The sequence below is a fragment of the Podarcis erhardii genome, assembly GCF_964252035.2.
Source record: "Podarcis erhardii genome assembly, chromosome: 3".
In the NCBI taxonomy this organism is placed as follows: Eukaryota; Metazoa; Chordata; class Lepidosauria; order Squamata; family Lacertidae; genus Podarcis; species Podarcis erhardii.
The window spans coordinates 123,643,930-123,665,059 of record NC_138507.1 but is presented as its reverse complement, the minus strand read 5'-3'; the positions used below and the strand labels follow the sequence as shown (position 1 = coordinate 123,665,059).

Genomic DNA, 21,130 nt, shown 5'->3' with positions numbered 1-21,130 from the left:
CCACTCGCTCGGTGTGGTTGCGGCGCCTTTTTGAGATTGACCGATTTGAGGTTTGCCTACAAAAGTGTTAGGCTGTAAGATTTTGGGTTGGGGCAGCTCTGGAGTCCCCCCCCCCAGCTGTCCTGCTGAGCTTTGCATATGGCTAGCATTGGGGGTTTTGGCCAGAGAAGGTTCCATACCTGGAGAGTCAAGTCTTAGGATGAAATGACAGATTGCACAGAATTTGGTTCCCTGCGGTAAAAATGGCCGAGCTCCATTCCCTGGCTGGCTGCTTCCCTGCCTCCCATCCCTGGCTGCTACTGGTCCAGGATCTTATCAGCTGTGCGGAAAACCCAAAGAGGGAATTTGCTCACCTGCCCTTCAGTTCAGCGCGTAAGATTGGGTTTTTGCAAGGCAGAGATGCCAAACAACCAGAAATCCTCTTGGATTCGGGGGAATTAATCAGGACACAATATGATCGGGCGAAGGGGTGGTGACCCCTGAGTTTCCCTCCCAAGGCAAATGCAGAGAGGGGTTTTTAGGGGTGAATGGCTGGATGTGTATTTAATCAGTCCCCCCCCCAAAACTGAGCTCCGACAGTGACAGTAAACCCAGCCGGAGAGTGTGTTTGTGTGGAGACTTGCAGAGGAGAACTGGCCACATCTGCTAAGCCTCTTCTGCAAATCCCCCTCTCTGCCCACCCAGCTGCCACTGGCATTCATCTTTGGGGGCATGCCTCTTTCTTAAAGTTGCCCCCCATTGGGACTCTTGCTGTGCCCCCATTTAGAGGTGTGTGTTCTGCCATTCCGATCGCTCTGGTCTTGGCTTCCAGCTGGCTACCACCACTGCAGAAAGCGGATGAATCTCTCTCTCCATCTTTTCCAGGTGAGAGAGGAGTGCCGCCTTCTTGTTGCGCCCCCAGTGCCACCCCGGGGGGGCCATGCGCCGGCCACTTCCAGTCCTCCGGTGCCTCTGCGTTTCCCGAAGCTCCAGGGAGCTGCTTCTCCCAGCTCCAGCCTCTCCTACTACTCGCCTGGACTGCATGATGGGTAAGTTGCTTCCCAAGGGGGACGGGGGTGGGCTGAGGACCCTGGGCTTCTCTCCTCCCTCCCAGAGAGTTGGCTGGGACTTCTCAGTTGAAGCCATGCGAGATCTCCATGCTCCAGAGTGCTCTCATTCTCCATCTTCCTTCGTGTAAGTTTTCGGCACAAAGGAGCGCCTGGTTATGAACCCAACAAGGCTTTGAACCAGCCACCTGCCAGAGGTTATGGACTACAATGCCCATGAGCACCAGCTGATATGGCCAGTGCTCAGGGATGCTGGGAGTTGTAGTGCAAAAAAAAGAGCAAATTCTATTTTTGGCTGAATCAGTAGAAGTCTTGTGTCCATATCAAGGGATGAAATAATCCCACTTTATTCTGCCTTGGTCAGACCCCAACCTGGAATACTGTGTCCAATTCTGGGCACCACAATTTAAGAAGGATGTTGACAAGTTGGGAGGTGTGCAGAGGAGGGCAACCAAGAGGATCAAGGATCTGGAAACCAAGCCTGATGAGGAGCGGTTGAAGGACCTGGAGATGTTTAGCCTGGAGAAGAGGATACTGAGAGGAGATTTGAGAGCCATCTTCAAATACTTCCGTGTTTTTTTACTCTAAAATAAGGTTCAAAATGGGGGCTCGTCTTATACACGGATAGTATCTCCCCCCATTTTTTTTAATCGGAGTTCCCAAAAATAGAGGACATCCTATACATGGTGGCGTCTTATAGACAAAAAAATACGGCATCTCAAGGGCTGTCATGTGGAAGAGGGAGCAAGCTTGTATTCTCCTGCTCCAATCTAATGACTACTAGTTACAACGCAGGAGATTCTCAGTGAACATCAGGAATAACTTTCTGACGGCAAGAGCTTTTCAACACTGGATCAGTCTCCCTCAGGAGGTTGTGGACTCTCCTTCCTTGGAGGTTTGTAAGCAGAGGTTGGATGGCCACCTGTCGAACGTTCTTCAGCTGTGGTTCCTGCATTGTAGGGGGCTGGGCTACATGACCTTCAGGGGTCCCTTTCAACTCTACGATGGGCAGCAGGTTGGTGCTGGCTGCTTTAAATGAAGCACTGAGTCAGGTGTTGGGACTTCATGGGCATGTGGGGAGAGCCGCCTAGTCCGGGGACATCAGGCTGCTGAGGGCACGATCTCGGATTGGTGAAAGCTGACTGCCAGGAAAGCTGCATTTCAGGCTGGTTCTCCTCTTGTTCCCCTTAATAAATAATAATAATGTTTTTTTATTTATACCCCGCCCTTCCCGGTTCAGAAAACCGGGCTCAGGGCAACTAACAACAAATTTAAAACACTTAATTGATGCAACAAAAAACAGCATAAAATACAGTATAAAAGTGAATAACAATAAATTCAGAATTCAAGAATCAATTTAGGGGGAAGATCCATCCAATAAACATTAGATGATCACCAGGGCGAGCTGGCTAAATTAGTCCTTGGCACAAAGGCGCCCCCACGTGGCCACAGACTGGGACTCCTGAGAAGTTTCTCTGCCGGAAAGTTGCCACGAAGTTTGTTTCTGGAGGTGCAAAAATCCCGGTGCTAAAAATATTGCTGCAGAATTTGGAAAGACGCTGGATTTATCCTGTCTGGATGTTGGAAAATTGTGCTGACTTTCAAGCTTTGCAAAAAAAGGGAAAACAGCAGCAGGTGACCCTGGAAGAATTCCTGAGACCTTTAGTCCTGGAAGTCAACCTGTCTATCCTGTCGGGCCTTTAAGACATGGCGTAGCCAGGATTTTTGTTAAGGGGGGGGGGCAGGACCTTTGTTAGCAGAACTGACATGATTGGTCATTTAGTTAAGTATTTCTATTGTTTTACTTCATGAGGCAGATGACACGACCTTGATGGCAGAAAGTGAGAAGGAATTAAAGAACCTTTTAATGAGGGTGAAAGAGGAGAGAGTAAAATATGGTCTGAAGCTCAACATCAAAAAAAGGAAGATCATGGCCACTGGTCCCATCACCTCCTGGCAAATAGAAGGGGAAGAAATGGAGGCAGTGAGAGATTTTACTTTCTTGGGCTCCATGATCACTGCAGATGGGGACAGCAGTCACGAAATTAAAAGACGCCTGCTTCTTGGGAGAAAAGCAATGACAAACCTAGACAGCATCTTAAAAAGCAGAGACATCACCTTGCCAACAAAGGCCTGTATAGTTAAAGCTCTGGTTTTCCCAGTAGTGATGTATGCAAGTGAGAGCTGGACCATCAAGAAGGCTCATCGCCGAAGAATGGATGCTTTTGAATTCTAGTGCTGGAGGAGCCTCTTGAGAGTCCCACGGACTGCGAGAAGATAAAACCTCTCCATTCTGAAGGAAATTAGCCCTGAGTGCTCACTGGAAGGACAGATCCTGAAGCTGAGGCTCCAAGACTTTGGCCACCTCATGAGAAGAGAAGACTCCCTGGAAAAGACCCTGATGTTGGGGAAGATGGAGGGCACAAGGAGAAGGGGACGACAGAGGATGAGATGGTGGGACAGTGTTCTCGAAGCTACCAGCATGAGTCTGACCAAACTGGGGGAGGCAGTGGAAGACAGAAGGGCCTGGCGTGCTCTGGTCCAGGGGGTCACAAAGAGGCAGACAAGACTAAACCACTAAACAACAACAACAACTTGATGAGGGAAGCATGCTTTAGGAGTCTCAGTTCTGGGTGCCTGTTAGTTCATAGAATCATAGTGTGATAGCCTGGGATTCCGATTCAGAGGATGAACCAGAGGAATCCCAGCCTGCACAGGAGTCCCCGCCTCCAGGGCCGGCTGAACTGGGGCAAGGCCTAGATGCTGAAGAGCCTGCACCTGTGGCAGAGCACCGGGAGCTGGCCCCAGGTGAAACCCTTCTGGCCCCAGAGGGGCTTGAGGACTCAGTGGCTACAGGTGAGCCTCCTCCAGGGCCCAGTAACCCTTCGGCCTCTCCTGATCTGCAGAGGCTTAGGGCAGAGAGGCGAAGGGAACTGGTTGCTCCCAGGAGGAGTGCTCGCCTTAAGGCCAGAGGAGGCGGGGCTCCTGGGGGCCGGGACCGCCCCTGGCCTTAGAAGAGGATAAAAGCCCAGTCAGCCCGGCCCCAGGTTGCGGGAGCAACGTCGTTGTTGGCTTTGGACCTTCCTGTGTTCCTGATCCCTGCTCGGCCTCCTGTTCCTGACCATCCGGTGTTCCTGTACCCTGCTCGGCCTCCTGTTCCAGCGTTCCTGTTCCCCGCCCGGCTCTCCGCCTCGGACCTCGCCCCTCTTCGTGTGGACTCAGACTACGCTCACGGTACCTCTCCCCCGGGTCCAGCACAGTTTGCTCCCGCCACACCCGCACTCCCCCTTCGTTGGGGTGCGTTCGGGAAGAGCCAGAGACCATGGCTGACCAGGCGGCTGCGCTGGTGGCTTTGGCCCAGAAGAACCAGGCCTTGACTCACACCGTGCAGCAGCTCAGCAACGCGGTTATGGCACTTCAGCAGCGCTTGGAAGCCCTACCGGCTCCTGGGGCCGACGCCCCGGCTCCTGGCAAGTACCCAGTGGCTTTGCCCGAGAAATTTGATGGGGCCCCGGCCAGCTTTCCCATGTTCCTCGCCCAAGCCAAGCTGTATATTCAGGGGCGAGCCCGGAACTTCCCTGACGACCGCACCAAGGTGCACTTTTTGATTAGTTTGTTAAAGGACCAGGCGGCCAAGTGGGCGTTGCCGCTACTCAGGCAAGACTCCCCCTTGCTGGCAGACTATACGGGGTTTTGCAATCTTTTGGAGGCCGCGTTCGGCAACCCCCAGAAAGGGAGTCAAGCCAACCGGGCAATTCGGCGGTTGAAGCAGGGCAAGTCCACGGTGGCCGCATATACCACGGAGTTTCGGCTGTTGGCACAGGACTTGACCTGGAACGACTCGGCACTGCGGGACCAGTATCTCGAAGGGCTTTCAGACGAGATACTGGACCAGCTGGCCACAATGGAACGCCCCACCACGCTAGACACTCTCATTCAACGGAGTCTACAGATAGACGACTGGCTGGAGGATCGTCGCCTGGCCCGGGGCCGCCGACACCTCCAGTTCTCGGCACCAGTTTCTTCCGGCAGCCCCACGGTCACAACTGAGTTAACGGAGGAGCCTCTGCAGCTCGGGGCAGTGCGGCCACGCCTTTCCCCCGCAGAGAAGGTGCGGCGTCGGGAGGGGAATCTATGTCTCTACTGTGGCGGAAGTGGACACTACGCTCGGTCCTGCCCTGAGAAACGCCAGCCGCAGGGAAACCGCCAAACCCCAGTAGCTGATGGCCCTAGCTACCGGGGGTCCCAAACAGCGCAGAACGGGCCCGCACCAATGGATTTGCAACACCTTATGGTTCCGGTATGTTTATACCCTCCAGGTGGGCCCTGGATTCTTACCCATGCTTTGGTGGATTCAGGAGCAACCCGTTCTTATATGGACGCTGCTTTTGCTGCCCATCATCAGGTGCCACTTCGGAACAAGACAGAACCGGTCCAGGTGGAAGCAATTGACGGACGGCTTCTACGTTCAGGAGCCGTTACTCAGGAGACCCAGCCCCTGGTCCTGTGTCTCCAGCAGCACCGGGAGTTGCGAACTTTGGACATTGCCTCTATGCCCCGGTTCCCCCTGGTGCTCGGGATGGACTGGCTGGAAGCTCACAACGTTCAGATTGACTGGGTCAAACGGACTGTGCACTTCCCAGACCCATGTTCCCATGCTCAATCCGAGACGCTGGCGGCCGCGCCCATGGAGGAGGCAGCACCCACGCTCCCAGCCGTGTACCAGGACTACCAGGACGTGTTCGAGGAACGGGGGGCAGACCAGCTGCTGCCGCATCGGCCTTTTGACTGCGGCATAGACCTCCAGCCCGGAGCGCCCTTACCAGTGAGTCGCTTATATTCTCTAACAGAGCCAGAGCGCGAGGCTTTGCAAGACTTATTGCGCAAGAACCTGGAGCGTGGGTTCATTAGGCCTTCCACCTCGCCTACCGCGGCACCAGTGCTCTTTGTTAAGAAGAAATGTGGGGAACTCCGCCCTTGCCATGATTACCGAGCCCTGAACAAAATTACCATCCCAGACCGGTACCCCTTGCCCCTTATCTCGGAGTTGCTGGAGCGGGTGCAAGGGGCACAGGTGTTCACCAAGCTGGACCTCTGGGGGGCCTACAACTTGATTCGGATCCAAGCCGGGGATGAGTGGAAGACAGCGTTTGGGACCCGGTACGGGCAGTTCGAATACTTGGTTATGTCTTTCGGTTTGTGCAACGCGCCTGCTGTGTTCCAACGCTACATCAACCACGTGTTCCAGGACTTGTTAGACAAATACGTGGTGGTGTACTTGGATGACATACTGGTTTACTCCCGTGACCCGGCTTGCCATGAGGGACATGTCCGGACCGTGCTGCAGCGCTTGCGTGAGCACCGTTTGTACGCAAAGCTCAGCAAGTGAGAGTTCCATCAGCGGACTGTGGACTTCCTTGGACACCGGCTCTCTCCAGATGGGGTGCAGATGGACCCTGGGAAGGTGGCAGCGATTCGAGAATGGGCGGCACCCCGGAACCGCAAGGACCTACAGCGTTTCCTGGGGTTCGCCAACTACTACCGGACCTTCATCGCAGATTATGCTCATCGCACCACCCCGTTGACCCGGCTACTGCGCCCAAAGACGCCATTTTCCTGGGACAAGGAGGCAGAGGAGGCATTTCAGGGGTTGAAGGCCTGCTTCCAGAGGGCGCCAATCTTACAACATCCTGACCCCTCTCGACCCTTTGTGGTGGAGACCGACGCCTCCAGTACGGCTCTCGGTGCCGTCTTGTCTCAACAGAATGGACCTGAAGCGCCACTCTTACCCTGTGCCTTCTATTCCCGCCAGCTCCTACCAGCGGAGCGTAACTATACTGTGTGGGAGTGGGAACTACTGGCCATCAAGGTGGCCTTTGAGGTCTGGCGCCACCATCTTGAGGGGGCACGACATCCGGTGGAGGTGAGAACCGACCACCGGAACCTGGAGTACCTCCAGACCACCTGCAAGCTGAACCAAAGACAGATCCGGTGGGCGTTGTTCTTTTCCCGGTTCCAGTTCCGGATCCGCTACATCCCTAGCTCTCAGAACCAGAAGGCGGATGCCCTGTCCCGGAAACCTGAAGACAACGCAGACACGGTACAGCAAGCAGATCCCACCACGATCCTACCTCCAGCTGCATTCCTGGCCACCCAGGAGGCGGAGCCACTGCAGGCTCGGGAGCGGGAACAGCAGCGGGTCGACGCTTGGGCCCAGGAACGACTCCGGGAGCTGGCTGAAGGGTCCAGCCCACAGTATCCGGGGCTGGTCCTGCATCAGGGCCTTCTGCTGCACCACGGTCGTCTGTACATCCCGCCAGGGCCACTGCGGCTGGAGGTTCTCCGGATGGCCCATGATGCCCCAGCAGCGGGGCACTTTGGACGGTATCGGACCACCCATCTGGTAAGTCGCGAGTTTTGGTGGCCCCGCCTGAAGGCTGACGTGGCTCGCTACGTTGCTGGTTGTGATGTCTGCCGGCGCACCAAGGGCCCTACCGGGCGACCCCCCGGCCTACTTCAGCCATTGCCAGTTCCACCACGCCCTTGGCACACGGTTTCGTTGGACTTTGTAGTGGACTTACCCCCGTCTCGTGGCTGTACCTGCCTTCTAGTTTTCTCCGACCATTTCACCAAGATGGTGCACTGCGCCCCCTGCCCATCTGTACCCACAGCCAAGGAAACCGCTCAGCTGTACCTTCAGCATGTTTTCCGCCTGCATGGCCTACCTGAGCGCGTGGTGTCCGACCGGGGCGTTCAGTTCACATCCCGGTTCTGGCGAGCATTACACCAGACCCTCGGGACAGAGGTCTGCCTCTCGTCAGCCTACCACCCACAGACCGATGGCCAGACGGAACGGGCGAACGCGGTGCTGGAGCAGTACCTCCGGTGTTACTGCAGCTACCAGCAGGATGACTGGGTCAACCACCTGGCATTGGCGGAGTTCGCCTACAACAACACGGTGAATGCGTCCACCCAGCAGACCCCGTTCCAGGCCAGTTACGGTTATCATCCACGGCTGTTTCCAGAGGTGCTGCCGGCATCCGCGGTCCCGGCGGTGACGGAGTGGCTTCAAGAGCTCCAGTCCCAGCAACAGCTTTTGGTGGAGCAACTGCACCAGGCCAAGGAAGCATACAAAGCCCAGGCCGACCGCCACCGCCAGGTGGGGCCGGAACTTCGCGTCGGTGACCTGGTTTGGCTCTCCACTCGCCACCTCCACCCCTCTCGACCTTCGTGGAAGTTGGACGCCCGCTTCACCGGCCCGTTTCCTATCGTGGACCAAGTCTCTCCTGTGGCATTCCGTCTCCGGTTGCCCGCAACCCTGAAGGTTCACCCGGTCTTCCACAGGTCCCTTCTGAGTCCGGTGGCCCCACCCGATGAGTTCCACCTGAACCGTCCCCGACCGCACCCAGTGTTGGTTCAGGGAGAGCCTGAGTACGAGGTGGAACGCATCCTGGACTCCCGATACCGCAGGGGAAAGCTGCAGTATCTCATTGACTGGAAGGGGTACGGACCGGAGGACCGTTCCTGGGAACCAGCGGCCAACGTCCATGCACCTGCCTGCCTCCGAGAGTTCCATGCGACGTACCCCGGCAAGCCGGGTCCGGACCCTCGGTTGAGGGGGGGGGGCCTGGGAGGGGGGATGGTGTGATGGCCTGGGATTCTGATTCAGAGGATGAACCAGAGGAATCCCAGCCTGCACAGGAGTCCCCGCCTCCAGGGCCGGCTGAACTGGGGCAAGGCCTAGATGCTGAAGAGCCTGCACCTGTGGCAGAGCACCGGGAGCTGGCCCCAGGTGAAACCCTTCTGGCCCCAGAGGGGCTTGAGGACTCAGTGGCTACAGGTGAGCCTCCTCCAGGGCCCAGTAACCCTTCGGCCTCTCCTGATCTGCAGAGGCTTAGGGCAGAGAGGCGAAGGGAACTGGTTGCTCCCAGGAGGAGTGCTCGCCTTAAGGCCAGAGGAGGCGGGGCTCCTGGGGGCCGGGACCGCCCCTGGCCTTAGAAGAGGATAAAAGCCCAGTCAGCCCGGCCCCAGGTTGCGGGAGCAACGTCGTTGTTGGCTTTGGACCTTCCTGTGTTCCTGATCCCAGCTCGGCCTCCTGTTCCTGACCATCCGGTGTTCCTGTACCCTGCTCGGCCTCCTGTTCCAGCGTTCCTGTTCCCCGCCCGGCTCTCTGCCTCGGACCTCGCCCCTCTTCGTGTGGACTCAGACTACGCTCACGGTACCTCTCCCCCAGGTCCAGCACACATAGACTCCTAGAATTGTACCACTGGAAGGGTTCCCCAAAGGTCCTCTAGCCCAACCCCCTGCAATGCAGGAATCTCAGCTAAAGCATCCCTGACAGGTGGCCCTCCAACCTCTGTTTGAAAACCTCCAAGGAAGGAGAGTCCACAACCTCCTGAGGGAGACGGATCCACTATCCAACTGGTCTTACTGCCAGAAAGTTCATTTGCTTCCAGGTTCCAAGCAATTATGGGGAAAAACAAGTATTTTGGCTTCCTGTGCCTTCTGCAAAGGGAACTCCTGACTGGCTAACTTTTTCGAGTGAGTGGGTAAAGGTGATCTAGAACAGTGGCATAGCGTGGGGGTTGCCGGGGGGCTCTTGGTGCAGAATCGTGTGTGTGTGTGCGCGCGCGCAAACCAGGCACCCTCTGACCCCTGCAGAGATCCCTTTGCCCTGCCTGGCTCTGGCGCCAGAGGCTTGGTGTCCGTGAGTTTGCTCTGCCTCTGACTTCTGCACTCCCCTCTCCTCTCCCAGGTCGAGGCCGCAGAGTGGCAGCTGTTCTCCATCTCCCGACTCCTACTCCCTGTACTGCTACCCTTGCACCTGGGGAGACTGCAAAGCGAGGGAGTCTTCTGGCCGCCCGCTGGCCAGCCCCCCGGCCCAGCCTCAAGCCCAGGGCTCCTCGTGGTCGGATCCGTGGCCGTACAGCGATCTGAGCGTGGCCACGGGGAGGCCCAACCCGCTGCTGGCGGGCGGCGACGCCAGCGCCCTCAAGAGCTACCGCAGCTGCCCTCGCCTGAAGCCTCCCCAGGCGCCCCAGAAACGCTTTGCCCCCTTTGGGGCGCTCAACCCTTTCTCCAACCCGTCCTCCTCCGAGTGGCTGGAGCCCCTCGAGTGGCAGAAGACCTCTTCCCCCGAGAGCTTTGACCCCTTCGAGGGCACTGCTGCTTCCTCCTCCTCCTCCCCGGAGGGCGAGCCGCGCTACAGCCCCGTGCCTCCGCCACGCCCTGCCAAGCAGGCCTTCGAGTCCCCCGAGCACGTCGCCCTCCGGACGCCCCTGCCGCCCTCCGTCACCCGTGGCGCGGAGTTGGCCGCCGCCACCCGCCTCTACCTGGCCCCAGGGGTCATCGAGGTGCCCCCCGCCCGGCTCAGTGGGGACGGCTCTCCCTGGCAGCCTCCGGCCGACCTGCCCGCCCTGTCTCTGGAAGAGGTCTCCCGCTGCCTGCGTTTCATCGGGCTCTCGGAGGACGTGGTGAGCTTCTTTGCGCAGGAGCGCATTGACGGCAGCATCTTTGTGCAGCTGACCGAGGAGATCTTGTCTGAGGACTTCCGCCTCACCAAACTCCAGGTCAAGAAGATCATGCAGTTCATCAAGGGCTGGCGCCCCAAGATCTAGAACCGGGTGGGGTGGGAGGAGGAGCCTGGGACGGCCGCAGGGGCTGGACCTGCAGGCGAAGGGGGCCGCTTTGCCTGGCAACGTGGGGAGAGGCCTCTGGATCTGTCATAAGAGGGCAGTGGCGCTGGGGCACTTTGCGAGCAGGTCTCCCCCACCCCCAAGAGCGCTGGTGGGCAGAGAGCAGCAAGGGCATGAACGGAGGGTGGGCTGGATGGGTGAGCCTGAAGCATAAACCCAGTGGAAAAGGAAGAAAGGAGCCAGGAGGTTATCAGTGGAACTCACTGCTGCAGGATGGCTTTCAAAGAGGATTAGACAAATCCAGGGAGGAGAAGGCAATCAATGTGAGGGCCCTGCCTTGCCCCCATGTTTAAGAGGCAGCAATGCTTCTGAGTTGCTGGGAGCCGCAGGAGGCGAGAGGGCTCGTGTTTGAATCCTGCGTGTGGGGTTCCCATGAGGGCATCTGGCTGGCCACTGGGAGAACAGGTTGCTGGACTGGCTGGGCCATCGGCCTGATCCGGCAGGCTCTTCTGTTGATGACGAAGGGTCTGAAGGAGACCTACAAGTGTTTGGGGGGGACTCTGCCTGCCCTGGCCCAGCGCATGTGGTGTCCAGTTGTCCAGTGCAGTGCAAAAGTGGGCTGGGGGAGAGTCGTGATGCGACCCCCATTTCTCACCCAGACCTCCACCTTCATTTGGACCAACGGAAGCCCATCTGAGCTGCACAGCCCCCACTTTTATTCCAGCAAACAGGCCCCTCTTAGATCTGTCTCATTGCTGTGGGGCCGCCAGTTTGAAAGATGAGGCAGACAGGGGCCAGGGAGCTTTTCTGCACACGGGAAACTGAGGCAGCCGGTGACTGTGGTGCTGGCCCCCTCTCTGGGTGCGGGGTCTTGATCAGGGAGGTGTGGGAAGCAGTGCTTTAGGTCTACAGTGCGAGGGGCCTGCCCCCCAGCATCCGCTGTCCCACGGAGCCAGAGCCTCTCCACCCCAGCTGGTATAGCGGTGGGAGCTTCTTGTGGTTATTCTGGGCCCCCCGTCATTATTATTTATGAAATTAGTACACTACCCTTCAGCAAGAGACCACAGGGCAGTATACAGCCTAGAACACTAAATATGTAATAGTAAAAAAAGAGCAATACCTTCCCACAACTGAAAAGGGCATAGATTTAACAGCCAAAGGCCTGGGAGAAGAGGAATGTTTTTGCCTGGCATTTAAAGATCTGGAGTGAAAGCGCCAGGCGAGCTTCCGTGGGGAGAGCAGTTCTGATGGGGAGCCACTGCAGAAAAGGCCCCGTTCTCGTGTTGCCACTCGGGACAGTTCTAGCAGAGGAGGAACACAAAGAAGGACCTCAGAGGGCGGTCGCTTTTTCCTACAGCTTTTTCCGAGTATTCCATTTTGGAGAGCTGGCAAGGTGAGCACTTACCTGCTGGAATGCAATGTATGGGGGAATCTTGCTGCCTATGGAAGGGCAGCATGTTTAGAAAGTTCCTCTGTCTTGAAAGAGGTGCCTTTGCTTGACGTTTGATGGGGGATTCAGCAAAACCTGCCCTCGTGGATTTGGCGGCATTACACAGAACACCAAAGCTGCCCCTCTCGTGCCTTCATCACACAGACCCGCCCTCCCCCTTTTAAAGCATGTCTCTACTGCCGTGAGCTCTAGAACCTTAAAGAAAGTATGAGTGGGAAATTCTCATCTACAAACTCTACGCTTGGGCAGTGCAACTGCAGATACACAGATCAAGAATTCCTCAGCAACTCCTTCATTTGTCCATGGAGAGGTTTGGGGGTTTTTGCTGACTGTGTCAATTTATTTTCTCCTATACCAAGAAAAAAGCACACCAAGAACTCTGGCCAGTATAAGTTTCAGTAGTGGGAGTGGTCCCCACTCGCAAATCAAATGTGGAAAATAACAGGAATATATTTATACGAATTTTTCAAACTTACACGACCCCTTAAAAATTAGGTAAGGAACCAAATGTGGTATAATACTGTTTTATGACTGTTTTATAATTCATGATAATTTAGAATTTAAATGTACTTTCATGTCATGTTTGATACTTCCAGCTGATGAAGGTGAATACATTGAAACAGCACCCTGTCCTGGTTTCTGATCCATAATTAACTTCTGACTTCTGCTCAATGATTGAAACCCAAGACCTTCACAACGAATTGGACTATGGGCTAGCATGAACTTATCTCTACTCATAAACTCTTATCTCTAATTCTGTAACGAATTATTGTGTTATACATATCCTTATGCGCTGAGTTTGTAATTGAGTTTGTAATCCTTGTCAGAATACATACATTTGAACGGATTAGTTTTTGTTACAATTGACTATTGATTTGCGAGTGGGGACCACTCCCACTACCGAAACTTATACTGGCCAGAGTTCTTGGTGTGCTTTTTTCTTGGTATATTTAATAACAAGAACTCAAACTTATTTAACATTAATTTATTTGCTCCTGGCACGAGGCAGCCAGAGTCCAGCACGCCCCTCCCTGGAGGGGGGCAGCTCACTAACGGCACTTTAGCACAACCTGTGGGCAGCTGGGTTGTTTTCATCCCCAGCCCCTCTGTGAGCTGGTATCTTTTACAAATCCGGCCCTGCGGTTCAACTCTGCTGCCTCCCAGCAGACACACTCATCAGCATTACTCCCCCAAGAGTGCCGCGACTTATTCCCGTAACTTTTTAGCAGAGGACGGCGACTTCGGGGTTCCTGCCTGGAGACCTGCAGAACGCTCGTCTTCGTTTTGACTTTAGCCACTGCCGTAGTCAAATAAATCAGCTTATTTTAAAAAACGAAGTCGTGCCCAGGATGTGATTGTTTAATCAGATTGCTTTAGAATACTGGGTATTCTATATTTGCAAGGGTTGGGGGTGTGTGAAGGAGAAATGGGGACTGGCAGTGGGGCAGCCCAGGTACAGTCCCTGCCAGGGTCATAGTGTGGGGGGTGTTGGGGGGGGGCTGCACAATTTTTGAGGGGGCGCAAACCAGGTGCCAAGGCAGTATGGCTCCTCTCCATCCACGAAGGGCCATGTCGGGTGGCCAGCCTCCCCCATGAAGGTGGGCAGGCGGCTCAGCACATCGTCGTCCCCCTTGCTCTGGTAGGAATGGCTTCGCTCTGGCACCATTGGCAGTGGGCGCCGGGCTGGAGCCTCCCTGGTACATGTGTGATCCCCCTGCCTGTCCTGGGGCGCTGGCAATCAACGCTACACCACTGGTCCCCACTGGCAGGATCTGCATCGGATGTGGGGGGCTGCTGGAAAGGGGAGACCACAGTGCAAAGCTGAACAGAGCAGGGGGAGAGCGTTGATAGAGGCGGCACCTCAGACACATATCCTGATGGGAAAGGCTTCTGAATTCACCCCTGGCCATTTAAGCCTTGGCAGCTGGAGATCTGCAGGAGTCCAAAGACAGCTGGAGGCTGGCAGAAATGGATGGGGCCCCATAGCGGTGGGAAAACAGGACGCAGCTGCCTGGCCAGCGTGGTGACCCTAGGTGATGAGGAGCCCTATGAGCTGGTTAAGGAGCCACAGCAACCATCTTGCCATAGCCCCCCCCATTGCCGTTATGATGTGTTGCAGCCAAGCAAGGGGTGGTGGTCAAGGGAGAAAGGGCAGCCATCTGCCCCCTCCCCACGAGAGCACAGTGCAATTCGCATTTGGATCAGATTTGTCTACTCCCTGGTTCCCAAGTACTGCAGACCTCCTGTTTTTCAAAAGCCAAGCCCCCGCTTTTGAAAATCTCGATTTATCTATGGCAGTTTTTGTTATGTGAATGGTGCCATGGACCTCCTGGGAGGGTTAGGCAGACCCCTTGGGGAACCCCTGGTGCACTCCACTGAAGACAGTGTTCCTGCAGGGCAGGGGGTTGGCCTAGATGACACTCTGGGTCATCCCCCCCCCCAATTCCACCAAATCAAAGCACTCTGGACTACAGGTGAAACTCAAAAAATTAGAATATCGTGGAATATCGTGGAAAAGTTCCCTTATTTCCGTAATCCAACTTGAAAGGTGAAACTAATATATAAGATAGACTCGTGACATGCCAAGCGAGATATGCCAAGCCTTGATTTGTTATCATTGCGATGATCATGGCGTACAGCTTATGAAAACCCCAAATTAACAATCTCAGAAAATTAGAATATTCAAGGAAATCAGCAAAACAAGGATTGCAAATCGAGCAAGTTTGAGCCTCTGAGAAGTAGAAGCATATCTCGCTTTGCACGTCATGAGTCAATCTCATATATTAGTTTCACCTTTGAAGTTGAATTACTGAAATAAGTGAACTTTTCCATGATATTCTAATTTTTGGAGTTTCACCTGTATGCTGATGGGACTTCTCTGCAGCTCCCATTTAGAGGTGAAAATTAGATTCGATTCTCTGCAGCTCCCGTTTAGAGGTGAAAAGAAATAAATGACCAGAGCTCACCCACAGAACAAGACATTGGGGTTTTATTGTTAGGGGTTCTTTGGGTGTGGGTCACGACCGCAGGCCAGTCCTGGGCCCAGAATCAGCTGCCGTTGGCCCGAGACCTGAAGCCGCTGGCAGGCTTGGTGGGGCGCCAGGATGAGGCCGGGCAGAGAAGACCCTGGATTAATCGAAGGCTGACCTTCGGCCTGACGAGGGGGTCGGAGCCGGGGTTGGGGAGACAGTGCCTGCACGGCTAAGGCACTTGGAGGGTGAAGACCCACAACCCCCTGAGCTACAGGCGGGAGACTCTCCTGCAGGCCTCCTGCCTCCCCCCGCTTTTGCCGGGGGTCGGACGGACGGTGGCGGCAGAGGCACGTTCACTTGTGGAACTTCTTGCCAGAGTCCTTGGCATGGTCCAGCAGCAATTGGCAGGGCGTGAACTGGCTCCCGTAGACGTCCTCATACTTCCTCATGCGGTCCACCAGCCGCTGGGCCCCGTAGTAGTCTGCGTACCGGAAGGGACCTGCCATGAAAGATTGGGGGGGGGGATTAATAGTCATAGGGGGAGGCGAGCTCTTACTTTGTTATTATATCTGTATTTCAAGTTCGATTTGGCAAACCTCCCCTGGAAAGACTAATGTTTGGTGCAACCTGTCTGAGAAAATTAATGAGCAAACGCCTAGATTCTATTTCATCGGAACTGAGGAAAGATGGCGTCTGCCACACGAGAAGGACTTTTGGGTGGATTCGGCATAAATACTTGCATGTGAGGACATACTGCAAATAAAATACCAGCTGCAAAAAGAATAAAGAAAAAGAAAAAAGGGAGAATCATACAAAGTTCACACAGAAGCATATTATTGCTCATTTCAGCTCACCTGTGGAAACAACTCAGAGGCCATGAAAGAAGAAGAAGAATAACAAGAAGGTTTAAAGAAGGGACTAGTGGACACTCAAAGCAGAAATATGAGATGATTGGAACCCACTGAACTTGAAGCATGGGAACCCCCAACAAAAAATTTATAATTTGGCAAAATATTTGGACTTTATGATATGTATTTGTACAATTTGGAATATTCAATGTGATTTGATTGGATTGTTAAAATGGAAAACTTAATAAAAAATATTATTAAAGAAAGATTGGGGGGGTTGAGCAAGGTCTCCTGTGCAAGTGGGGATCCCCGCCGCCCGCAGAGGGCTCTCCCCGGAACTGCAAACGTCCTCGCAGAGCCAACGGCTGCAAGGTGCAAGACCTCCTCTCCCATAGGGGAACAGGGGAAGGGGGTCACTGGAACCAGGGGGCAACTAGACCGCAGGCCTGCCCCCCCCCCCCGGTATCTCCCCAGGGATCAAGGCATTTCCATATGGCTGCTTTAAAAATCCTTCACGCCAGCAAAAAGGACTTATCAGGCAGCTGCCCTTCTTGGGAGACCCGTTTAGCCGAGCTTTGATCTTTTATCGCCTTTTTAATATTCTGTTGGGAGCCGCGCCAAGAGTGGCGGGACCAAGAGGACCAGAGACACAAGAACAATTGGAGTAAATTCATTGAATGCTTAAAGGAGAACGGTAAAAACTTAAAGACACTAGCAGGACTGGAATATTCCCTTCAATGTAAAATAGTAGAGATATGTATAATATACCGTATTTTTCACACCATAGGACGCACTTTTTCCCCTTCAAAAATGAAGGGGGAATGTGTGTGCGTCCTATGGAGCGAGGACAGCATAGCCCCATGACCCTCTGCCGACTGGAGAGGTGACGCGCGGCTATGGCAGGAGCCTCTATAGCCACGCTCCATCTCTCCAGCCGGGAGAGCGCGCTCGGGGCTAAAGAAGCTCCGCTTACCCTCTCCCAGCTGGAGAGGTGACACGCAGCTATCGCAGCAGCCTCCTTAGCCGCGCGCCATCTCTCCAGCTGGGAGAGCGCGCACGGGGCTAAAGAAGCCCCCCGCGACCCTCTCCTGGCTGGAGAGGTGACATGCGGCTATGGCAGGAGCCTCTATAGCCGCGTGCCTTTGCGCTGCTCCCCGACCTGCTCTTTGGGGCTGGTGGTGGGCTTCCCCCCGCCAGCCCCAAAGAGCAGGTCAAAAGGAACCTGAAGCCTGGAGAGTGAGAGGGGTCGGGGCGCACCGACCCCTCTCGCTCTCCAGGCTTCCAAGTTAGCCGCCTGAAGGCGTCTGAACGTACCTTAAACGGCACCTTGTCTTAGAGGGGGAAAACAAGAGGGGGGAAATTCTCCCCCTCTCTGCGCAGCGCCTCCTGCCACTTCGCTGAAGGGGCGCGGGGCAGAGAGGGAGAGAAATTTTTTTTCTTGTTCTCCCCCCTCTAAAACAAGGTGCGTCCTATTGTCCGGTGCGTCCTATGGTGCGAAAAATACGGTAAGCGGTAAGAATGTGATAAATATACCAACTGGAGGGCGGGAAGTCAAGACTTGGCAGAGTCAAAGGGAATATATTGTGATGGTAGGGATTGTGGGAAAAAGAACTCTTAAAGAAAATAATAAAAATTTATATGAGAAAAAAAAGTGGCTCAGCCAGATGGGCAGGTATAAATAAATAAATTATTATTATTATTATTATTATTATTATTATTATTATTATTATTACTACTACTACAGTGGTACCTCTGGATGCGAACAGGATCCATTCTGGAGCCCCGTTCGCATCCTGAAGCGAACGCAAGCCACATCCGTGGGTCCCAATTCGCTCCTTCCGTGCATGCGCATGACGTCATTTTGAGCGTCTGCGCATGTGCGAGCGGTGAAACCTGGAAGTAACACACTCCGTTACTTCCGAGTCGCCACGGAGTGCAACCCGAAAACGCTTAACCTGAAGCTACTTCAACCCGAGGTATGACTGTATTATTATTATTATTAATATTATTATTATTATTGGGAGAGGGCAGTAGGCAACCTCTGCAGCTGACCCCAAGCTAGCAGCTGAGATAAGGCAAGCCTGTTAGCGCCAAAGCTGCTGCTCTCAGGCTCAGGTCAAAAATATGACTCATTTTCACAGCGCAGAGTTAACCTATGGAACTCCTTTCCACAGGAGGCAGTGGTGACCACCAACCTGGATGGCTTTAAAAGAGGATTGGATAAGTTCAGGGAGGAAGAAAGGGCTATCGATGGCCACTAGCCAGGAAGGCCGTTTTGCCTCCATGGTCAAAATCAGCAATGCTTCTTAATCCCAGCTGCACTCAAATCCTCCTTCCTGGCTTCCCAGAATGGGCACCTGGTCAGCCACTGTGAGAACAGGATGAGGGACCAAATGGGCTGTTCTCCTGACCCAGCAGGCTCTTCTTAAGCTGGTCAGTTTTCCTCTCAATGGCAGGCAGCCTAGCTGAGGACGAGGGAGCTATGACTGAAGATATACGTTTAGCAGAAGCACGAATGCTTACCTCCCAGGCAGGGGGGGAAGCCCAGCCCAAACACAGCCCCGATGTCCCCCTCCACGGGGTTGCTGAGAATGCCCTCTTGCAGGGTCAGGACTGCCTCATTCACAAACCTGGACACCAGGCGCATCTGAATGTCTTCCTCCGAGGAGCTGGAGAGAGAGAGAGGGAGAGCAGAGACGGCCGTCAGCTGGGGTGGGACGCCAGGCAGAAGGTCCCCTGGAGGCAGGTGTCAGGGTTTGAAAAAGAAAAGGTTCTGACCTCCTTTTTACTCCTCTGCCTAGTTCTCAGACCTTAGTTGGCACAAAAGAGTCCTTGAGAAAGAGTATTCTTGCAAAGTATTGCTGCTTTTTTCCTTGCGTCTCCACCCCCATCGTTCTGCCTGGACACTGAGGTCCAGCACCGAGGGCCTTCTGGCGGTTCCCTCACTGCGAGAAGCCAAATTACAGGGAACCAGGCAGAGGGCCTTCTTGGTGGTGGCACCTGCCCTGTGGAACGCCCTACCATCAGATGTCAAAGAGAAAAACAACTACCAGACTTTTAGAAGACATCTGAAGGCAGCCCTGTTTAGGGAAGCTTTTAATGTTTAATAGGTTATTGTAACAAGGAGAAGGGGACGACAGAGGACGAGATGGTTGGACAGTGTTCTCAAAGCTACAAACATGAGTCTGACCAAACTGCGGGAGGCAGTGGAAGACAGGAGTGCCTGGCGTGCTCTGGCCCAGGGGGTCACGAAGAGGCGGACACGACTAAAAGACTAAGCAACAACAACAACAAGGTTATTGTATTTTAGTGTTCTGTTGAAAGCCACCCAGAGTGGCTGGGGAAACCCAGACAGATGGGCAGGGTATAAATAATAAATAATAATAATAATAATTAAAAAGTCTCCAACACGACCCACAGCTTTTACACACACCAAACGCAACCAGCTTTCTACCATCCGACGAAACCAACCCAACCCTAACATGGACCACTCTATATATATACAGCATCTCCAACTCAGGGAGCAGCGGAGGGCAAAGGCCACTGGGGAAGTCGTGGAGCAGAGTGGCTGGATCAGCCAGAGTTCCGAAGACGGACACCGAGGGTCATCTAGTCCAACCCCCGGCAATGCAGGAATACATTTCCAACTCCTGGCGGTTTAAACAAGGACAACCAAAGAGCTCTCCTCTCCCACCCCCAAATTTGTTTTCCAAAATGAAGGGTGGAGACCAGGAATGGATTTGTGTGCGAGAGGGCTGTCAGATGGTCCTGGAAACTAAGAACCTGGGCTGAACACACATTCAAGTGCTGCTCTAGTCCTGAACCCCCATACTGAATCCTACCCACTTTTGCACCTGGGTCCAGTTAGAGAACTCCGGTGGAGGTAGAAGAAGAAGAGGTTGGATTTGATATCCCGCTTTATCACTACCCGAAGGAGTCTCAAAGCGGCTAACAATCTCCTTTCCCTTCCTCCCCCACTACAAACACTCTGTGAGGTGATTGAGGCTGAGAGACTTCAGAGAAGTGTGACTGGCCCAAGGTTACCCAGCAGCTGCATGTGGAGGAGCGGAGACTCGAACCCGGTTCACCAGATTATGAGACTACCGCTCTTAACCACTACACCACACTGGCTCTAATCATTTAATCACACTCTAATCACACTGGTAAAATCATTTTAGTAAGCTGAGGCTTTAGGTGACATCCTTGTGCAGTGCAATCGCATCTCAGGCAGCGGTTCGGTCGCAAGGGTTTCGCACAGACACAGGAAAAGCGCGTAACTGGATGCTCAGAACTGGCGCGAAGAAAGCTCTCAAGCTCTCAACCTTGCCTGGATTTAACTTGCACAGTCCCAAGCAGTCTGCCTCTGACCGTGTATGGCTGAAATTGCGCATGTCAAACACACATGAAGATGTGAATGCACCGTTTTGCTTTCTTCAAAGAAGTCTTCAAGTGATTTAGCACCAAGTAAATATATATGTGTGGGTGGCGCTGTGGGTTAAACCACAGAGCCTAGGATTTGCCAATCAGAAGGTCGGCGGTTTGAATCCCCGCAACGGGGTGAGCTCCATTTGCTCGGTCCCTGCTCCTGCCAACCTAGCAGTTCGAAAGCATGTCAAAGTGCAAGTAGATAAATAGGTACCACTCCGGCAGGAAGGTAACTGGCATTTCCATGTGCTGCTCTGGTTCGCCAGAAGCGGCTTAGTCCTGCTGGCCACATGACCCGGAAGCTGTACGCTGGCTCCCTCGGCCAATAAAGCGAGATGAGCGCCACAACCCCAGAGTCGGCCACGACTGGACCTAATGGTCAGGGGTCCCTTTACCTTTAAATATATATGTCTGGAAGATCTCCGATAGGCCAGGGAGAGGTGCCTTCTTGACCCGACAGTTTGGAGAGCTGCTGCCAGCCAGAATGGACAGAACTAGCCAAGATAGAGCGCTGCCCAACTCAGAATTAAGCCAGCTGCGCTTGTTGGTTTGCAGTTGGGGAACTAGGGCAGACCAGCATCCTGGTCTCTGCCTCACTCACTCAGGCCTTCCTTTTTTGAACTTACACTTCCGGCTTGGCGGCCACTTTGAACCTCTCCAAGATTTCGTCCATGCCGGTGTTGACGTTCCGGTTCTTCACGCCTTCCTGGTAAAGGTAGAAGCCCTTCCCGGCTTTGCGGCCTGCGAAAGAAGT

General features: G+C 54.2%; 2 protein-coding genes and 1 long non-coding RNA gene across 4 annotated transcripts in view; 2 read left to right on the top strand and 1 right to left on the bottom strand.

The window, feature by feature from the left end:
- Positions 1 to 11,256, top strand: part of GAREM2 (GRB2 associated regulator of MAPK1 subtype 2) — a 34,991-nt gene extending 23,735 nt beyond the window's left edge. For both annotated transcript variants that reach the window (XM_081854622.1, XM_081854623.1), the window contains exons 5-6: positions 865 to 1,028; positions 9,802 to 11,256. In XM_081854622.1, the coding sequence (XP_081710748.1) occupies positions 865 to 1,028; positions 9,802 to 10,663 (1,026 nt within the window). In that variant the 3' untranslated portion in view covers positions 10,664 to 11,256. The remainder of the gene's footprint in view (positions 1 to 864; positions 1,029 to 9,801) is intronic.
- Positions 11,257 to 11,290: 34 nt separating this feature from the next.
- On the top strand, positions 11,291 to 15,286 carry LOC309338168. The gene is made up of 2 exons (XR_014154780.1): positions 11,291 to 15,028; positions 15,069 to 15,286. It is a non-coding gene; the product is annotated as an uncharacterized lncRNA (long non-coding RNA).
- Positions 15,103 to 21,130, bottom strand: part of HADHA (hydroxyacyl-CoA dehydrogenase trifunctional multienzyme complex subunit alpha) — a 33,895-nt gene continuing 27,867 nt past the window's right edge. Inside the window, exons 18-20 of the mRNA XM_081854655.1 lie at positions 21,003 to 21,117; positions 18,475 to 18,620; positions 15,103 to 15,602 (exon numbers count right to left, since the gene is read on the bottom strand). Of these exons, the coding sequence (XP_081710781.1) occupies positions 15,457 to 15,602; positions 18,475 to 18,620; positions 21,003 to 21,117 (407 nt within the window). The 3' untranslated portion in view covers positions 15,103 to 15,456. The remainder of the gene's footprint in view (positions 15,603 to 18,474; positions 18,621 to 21,002; positions 21,118 to 21,130) is intronic.